The sequence below is a fragment of the Otolemur garnettii genome, unplaced genomic scaffold (genome assembly GCF_000181295.1).
Source record: "Otolemur garnettii isolate 467f Iridium unplaced genomic scaffold, OtoGar3 scaffold00139, whole genome shotgun sequence".
Classification (NCBI taxonomy): domain Eukaryota; kingdom Metazoa; phylum Chordata; class Mammalia; order Primates; family Galagidae; genus Otolemur; species Otolemur garnettii.
In genome coordinates this window covers 1,222,676-1,229,654 of record NW_003852534.1, presented here as the reverse complement: position 1 = coordinate 1,229,654, position 6,979 = coordinate 1,222,676, and the positions used below count along the sequence as shown (strand labels likewise).

The 6,979-nt window shown below is 45.8% G+C and overlaps 1 protein-coding gene across 4 annotated transcripts in view; it reads left to right on the top strand.

Moving 5' to 3' along the window:
• MYT1L (myelin transcription factor 1 like) overlaps positions 1 to 6,979 on the top strand; it is a 167,731-nt gene that overhangs the window by 87,823 nt on the left and 72,929 nt on the right. For all 4 annotated transcript variants that reach the window (XM_023518421.1, XM_023518420.1, XM_012810590.1 and 1 more), the window contains exons 11-13: positions 987 to 1,223; positions 3,179 to 3,300; positions 4,173 to 4,241. In XM_023518421.1, coding sequence (XP_023374189.1) covers positions 987 to 1,223; positions 3,179 to 3,300; positions 4,173 to 4,241 — 428 coding nt within the window. The remainder of the gene's footprint in view (positions 1 to 986; positions 1,224 to 3,178; positions 3,301 to 4,172; positions 4,242 to 6,979) is intronic.

The following is a 6,979-nucleotide window of genomic DNA, read 5'->3' as shown; positions in this document are numbered from 1 at the left end:
GCTGCCTGGGGAGCAGGGCAGGCGCCCTCATAGCATCTCCCCCCGCTGCCTGGGGAGCAGGGCAGCTAGGCCTCATAGCTAGACCTCAGGGAGGCAGCAGCTTTCAGCCTAGCTCTGAAATCAAATGTTTGCTCCAGAGAGAATGCAACTCTTTCAGGAAAAATACATACAGGTTTGCTGGGGGCATTTTAAATTTTTGCTTTCTGTCCAAGGGTCTCCCCTTCTAAACCTCCTGAGAGGCAAGCTCTGAAGAATTCATGATCTGTTTCAAAGAATCATTTTTAAAAATCTCACCCTATACCTTTTGGAGGGTTTTTTAAGCCAGTGACTAATTTGCAGGTTTGCTGAATTTAGAGTAGGTCAGACCATACTGAGTGCAGTCGAGGTGTTTTGAACCTTGACTGCACATCTCTCTTAAAATGAAAATCTCTTCATCGTAAGTTTGTATCAGAAAGGAAATTCTAGTTCCTTCTCTCTCCTTCCTTCATCCTTTAACTCTATTGTTTTTCTCCTCTCTAATCCCTAAATGACTCGCATCAATAAAAATAAAGGAACATTCTAAGTTCCTGTGTGCACACTGACACACCTGAGCACACATGTGCACAGACACACACGCGTATTTTTCATTCCTTAGGTTTGTGACCTGGAAAGAAGTCCACATCAGTCACCTTATAAATTTCCTTTTGCCAAGCTCATTCCTAAAAGCACAGATGTAAGGAGGGGGGACAGTAGAGAAATAGAGAAATGGATGGAGGAACTGATGGAGGGATCCTCCAACCAAGTTTACAACTGAACACAGCACAGCAGACATGCCCAGTATCCATGTCTGCCCACCTGGGGGCTTAGGCGAATGACAAGGCAGTGAGGGTTCTGTGATTAGCGTCTGCACTGGCTGAAGGCAAGACCGCAGTCAGGGGTGGCGGGGTGGCTTGCAGAGCTCCCAGGTGGTCAGGCCAAGCAGAGTCACCCTGTCTTTCTGCTGACAGAACCCTGACATGGAGGTGGATGAGAATGGGACTCTGGACCTCAGCATGAACAAGCAGAGGCCGAGGGACACCTGCTGCCCCATCCTGACCCCCCTGGAGCCCATGTCCCCCCAGCAGCAGGCAGTGATGGACAGCCGGTGTTTCCAGCTGGGCGAGGGCGACTGCTGGGACCTGCCCGTCGACTACACTAAGATGAAGCCCCGGAGGATAGACGAGGACGACCCCAAAGAGATTACCGTAGGTCCTTTTCCCTGATGCCGACTGTGGTGGCTGCAAGGCTCTGAGGGGGGCGAGGGTGAGAGAAACGCCACATGCACACCCCAGGGGGAAACGTACGACCTGCAGCTGATGGGGACTCAGAAAACGTTTTTTAAATTCATAGGAGATTTGTGACTAACATTGATTTGAGTGAAACAAACAATTGACTCTTCCAAATGATGAATTTTATTTTCTAGCAAGTGTGTTTTGTCACAAATAATTTCTCTAAGAAAATGTATAAATGGCATACCAGCTTGTTATTCTCCGGGTACCTGTTGACAGGATTTTCTTTGTAGGTAGATGATCATAATGAGAGTCTTTTTTTTTAAACAAAGTCTCACTATTTTGCCCTGGATAGAGTGCCATGGCGTCACAGTTCACAGCAACCTCAAACTCTTGGGCTTAAGCGATTCTCTTTCCTCAGCCTTCCAAGTAGCTGGCACTACAGGTGCCGGCCACACCACCTGGCTATTTTGTTGTTGTTGCTGTTGTCGTAGTTGTCATTATTGTTTAGCAGGCCCAGGCCGGGTTCAAACCCTCCAGCCCTGGTGTATGTGGCTGGTGCGCTAACCACTGAGCAATGGGCACCAAGCCAAGAGGCTCAGATACACCAGGGGTTACCTGTGTTAATAGTTAACCAGTAGTTAATAGTTAACAACTAACTGTTAATTAGCTAGTTCTTTAAAGCTAAGGCAGTGTCTCTTCTCTAAGAAACCTAGAGTGTTTAGAAGACTTCAGCCTTGAATAAATTAATTAAAGCAATCACCTAAAGCTTTGTTTATGACAGTATTCCTAAAACACCTATGCCAAGAACGTATTTTGGATGCCATTGCAATTCTCAAATTCAGGTAATTAAAATAGATACAACAGCCCTCAGGTTTTTAAAAGAAACAAAAAATAATTCTTTTTTTGACTGACTCGTTAGTGTTCAATCCTGAAAATTATTATATCTTCTTTATTCCCTACAAAATAAGAAAAGAAAATGTGAGTACAAAGAGAGACCAGCATGGAAGCGTAATACCCTGAGGAACAGGGGACTGGGGAAGCAGCAGCTCCGGGGAGAGACTGGGAGAGGGCGCCTGCTTCTAAGCCTGTTGACTTTATTTTTGTAATTGATTTAAGTATCCAGTCATTATTTAAAAAAAAAAAAAAAAAAAAAACAGCCTCGACTCTGAGTGACAAGCTAAATTTCCAAGTATTTTTTCTTCCCAGCAGAGTTAAATCATTACTACCAAATAAGGCATGGAAGTTGAGTCTTGGAATTTATTTTAATTACAATTAAGCCCTAACGAAATGACAGAAGTGTTTTCATGTCACAGACTCAGGGACATAGGACCCTCTGTGCACAGGGACCCAGGACACACGGGTGCTGATCACTGCCATCTGCAGGGAATTCTGGGCAGTGCAATTAGACGCACACCAAAAAGTGAAAATGCCGCATGCAATGATGTGAAGTCACAGGGCTCATGTCAGCTGCTCTCTGTGCCTTGTCAAGTACTCAGCGAGGACAGGTTACAACCCAACCCCAACCTTTTTCAGGGGTTCCGTTGACTCTTGGCAGGTCAGTGTGGGGTGGCAGTGCAACCCCCGACTGCAAGACACTGGTGTTTTCTGAATGCTGAGTGCTGGGAGAGGGGACCAAACTAAGGGGTCCTTCCACGGGGGCCATTGTGCGTTCCTGCTGAGTATGGCCAATAGAATCACTGACCACAGACAAGTGACCATAATTTTAGCATTTAGAGCAGTTGACAAAAAGTTCAGTTTGTGTTTTCAGAAGGGGCTTTATTTATCAGGACAAACACATGCAGTGATTTTACTGGTACGGTAGGAAGCAGTAGGAAACGTGGAGGTGGCCACCCAGATCCGGCAGCCGCCGCCTGCCTTCTGCACCTGTGTCACAGCCCTGTGGCTCTGAAGCTCTGTTTTGCCTGCAGCCAGAAGACTTGGATCCCTTCCAGGAGGCTCTAGAAGAAAGGAGGTACCCTGGGGAGGTGACCATCCCAAGTCCAAAGCCCAAGTACCCTCAGTGCAAGGAGAGCAAAAAGGATTTGATAACGTAAGCATAATGTGAGGTGAAATGACGGCTTTTCTTAATTTTCCCATTCTTTGGCTTATTTTTAAAACCCAGATCTGTATATGCCTTGCCGTTTGAGCATGCGACACCCGCAGCACACAGACGTCTCAGACCGCCAGTCCCGTAGAGTGAGAAGCTAACTGTGCAGCTGCTTGTTCTTCACGACACTCTGTCCTCCGCAGGCGTCATTTCATTTAATCCTGTGCATTTGCGGCTTTTCTTCAGGGCGCTTAAACCCCCTTGCAGACATTGCAGCTAAACTGGAAACAATGAAACTTTTTAAAAAGTTTTTTTTAAAAACATACTTACTATTCTGGCTGTTCTTGTTTTTGTCTGGTGGCAGATGTCCAACTCCGGGGTGTGATGGGAGTGGTCATGTGACTGGTAATTACGCCTCACACAGAAGGTGTGACTTCACTTTTTCTCATGGTGGATCTGTCTTTTCAATTTATTGTTTTCAGCTTACCTCAACAATGCTGTCAAAGTACAAATGTTGAATTCTGTGTCAACCCTTAAGTGCTCTATGTTGACCTTCAGAAGCATGCTGATTTCTGTGTTGTATAATGTCTTTTATTTTCAAACAAACTACCTAAATTTGTGAAATTCTTCTTAAATATTTACACCAAAGAGCATAAACGTCTTATCTTTTTAAACAACTGTATGTTAACAGAAAATCTTCTTAAATTTATATTTGAATATATTCAGAGTTAATTATACAAAAAAAAATTCAATATACAGCACTTACCCATTGCTTTTCTGCATTAAACTTTTTAATTTTGGTTTTTATGTTGTGTCTGTTCGGGAGCTAAGCCGCTTAGAGGTCCACTCACCTGACTTCCTGGCCTGTCTTACAGTCTGTCTGGCTGCCCTCTGGCTGACAAAAGCATTCGGAGTATGCTGGCCACCAGTTCCCAAGAACTCAAGTAAGATTTAATGAAAATAATTCTCTTTTAAAAACTTACTTTCTCGGTAATTCACAAAGAATGATGTGTCATTTGAAAAGAAAAATGTCTTTAACCAAAAAGACTGGTGCTCATCAGTGCCTGGACTTGGTGTCCAGCAGCGGGTTCCAGGGTTTTCAGCCACTTTTCTAAAGAATTCACCCTGCCTTTCTCCCTTACATTTTTCTCTGGTTTTTTCATATCATGCCCTTTCTATCTCAAATTTCCTAAAGCATGAGTATTTTCTCTTCAGAAATGCATGTGTATGAAAGGGAAATACACAGTTACTCAAACTGTAAGAGAAAGATTGTAATTTAAGGAATCAAAATTTATTTTTTAAGTGATAAGTTAGTGTACTTATTTAAAATACAGGTACTTAAATAGCACTAATGATAGGAATGTACCAGGATAACAGCCAATTTGTTAAATGCACTGTGCTCTGAGTTATTAGCAGGACAATGACAACTCACAGTTCAGGGACCACATGGAGACTCACACGCCACTCTAAAGTTTTACCTCCCTCTCCTCTGTGCCTACAATGGTCAAGCATAAATTTGGCAAAATTGTAAAACCAGCTACATTTATACCACCAGACTGAGGTTTCCCTTCTTTATAAATAGATGTCTGTATTCAGGTTCTCCTTAGCAGTTGAAAGGAGCCAGTACAAGTTAAGGGAAGTGCATTAAAAGCTCCAGACTCCAGCAGGCGCAGACACTCAGGTGTGTGCCAGGAATGAGGGTGGGACCTTGGCGACTTCCACAGCACGATGGGGACCGAGAGTCCCCCAAACAACTGTTTTTGATGATCTGACATATCTATCATTACGTCAAATTGCTTGGGTTTCATTTTGTGTGGGAAAGGTTTTATTATCCATGCAACAAAAATGTTTCCCATGCACACGTGATTCCTTGCCCAGCTCCCTGCCCCCGCCCAGCCCCTTGACAGCTGACTGAGGCCTTCTCACGCAGGGCTTGGATTCACACCCTGTCCTTTCTTTCAGGCTCCCTGTCCAGGGCCCTAGTGCCATAGACCACCTGCTCATGTTCAGTGACTACCTGAGCTAGCCCTTCACCACAGACTCTGGGGATTTTCCTCACGGGACACACACCCTGGAGGGCTTCCTCTCACTTAGCAGCCTTAGCACCTGTAGCGCGCTCCCACGCAGTGCCTAGAGGACAACGTAGCTTTAGAACCACAGCGAGGACAGCACTAGCAAGAACAGTCGGGCCCACTTGGTTCAGGGACCTCTTTTATGGCTTAAAACCACATTTCCTTCCTGGTCAAAATGTGATTAACTTCACTTGGAACTTGGCCAACATGTCAGAGCATGGCGACATTCCCGTGAATCTCTTGATGAGGGAGGCTTTGCAAAAGTCTGGCGCCTCTCCAGTTCCAACAGGCCAGCTGTAAACAAGAAAGTGGCCTTTGTCAACTTGTGCCTAGGGTTGCTTCGGCCTGGGCAGTGTCTCCAGGCCCCAGAGACCAGACTCCTTTCGGAGGTTAGCTTTCCTTTGCTTGCACCCCTCCACCTTGCGCTTGAAGATCCACATCGGTCTGAAACTCCGAGCAGACGTGCCGTGTTCACAGCGGCAGCACGACCCTCGGAGCTCCCTGCACTGTGATGGTGTGGTGGTCACCAGCACAGGCGTCTCCAGGGAGCCTCTGGCTCTCCGCATCTTCTGGGGTAGGGTAGGGCTGCTTGGCCCCCCGCCCACACTGTCCTGCTTGTCCTCCAGGGGACACTGTGTCTTCCAGAAGATGGATGGCCTTTACCCGTTCGGGGCTGATCTGAGAGCTCACCTGTTTCTAGACTTGTCTTCATAACAACTAAGCCCCATTTTGATCGAGCCTTGCTCTGAAGTCTATACTTGACTTGTTTTCTGAAAGGGTCCATTTCTAATAATGGATCTTCAAAACCAAGAATTTCAGTTAAACATCTCCTATAAAAAGGCTAAGATTTAATGACTCGTTCTACTTGATGCCATGTCTTTCCAGGCTGAGGAAGCCACAGTCGGTGACATTTTTTTCTTCATCCCATATCGGGCAGTGCCCCGGCCCCCACAGGGTCAGGAACCTGCTGGCTGGTTCTCCATGCAGAGGGGTCAGCTCAGCATCTGTGAGATGGGCAGTAGCTGTCCCTGGATGACTCACGCTGCACCCTCTAACACTCTGTCACATGTTTTAAGACCACGGTCAGTTCCTCCCACAGCAGCATCTCCTGAGAACGTGAACACTGCCCGCTGCTCAGGGCCACGCTCTCCACTTGTTCACAGAGACTGTGTAACACATGGGCCCCAGTTACCTCAGTTCTCTCTTATGCATCAGCTAACAGAATTTTCTGGAACCCTTCTTCTTGTCACTTCCAAAACTAAACTCTGATAGTTGGCTCTTAGCAGGACCTTCTTGATCATGGATAAATTCTGCCAGATAAACTGTGGGTCTTAGATCATCAAAGCTCCTAAGCCTCCTGAGATGACGCTTTCCAGTTCTCATCTAGAGAAACCAATGTGGGGTAGTCTTAAAAAGAAGTCGGTACTCTGATGTTTAATCATGTACAATTGTAAACTGAAAGTGTATTAAAATTTAATGCATACATGGATCTTACTCCAACCTTGGAGCTGTTGCTTTCCCCGTTTCTGAGTCGATCTGCTGCAGAGAATAGATTTGGGTGTCTCAGAGGTAAGGGAGGAGCCCAGTGAGATAAAGGGAACTGTGGGGTC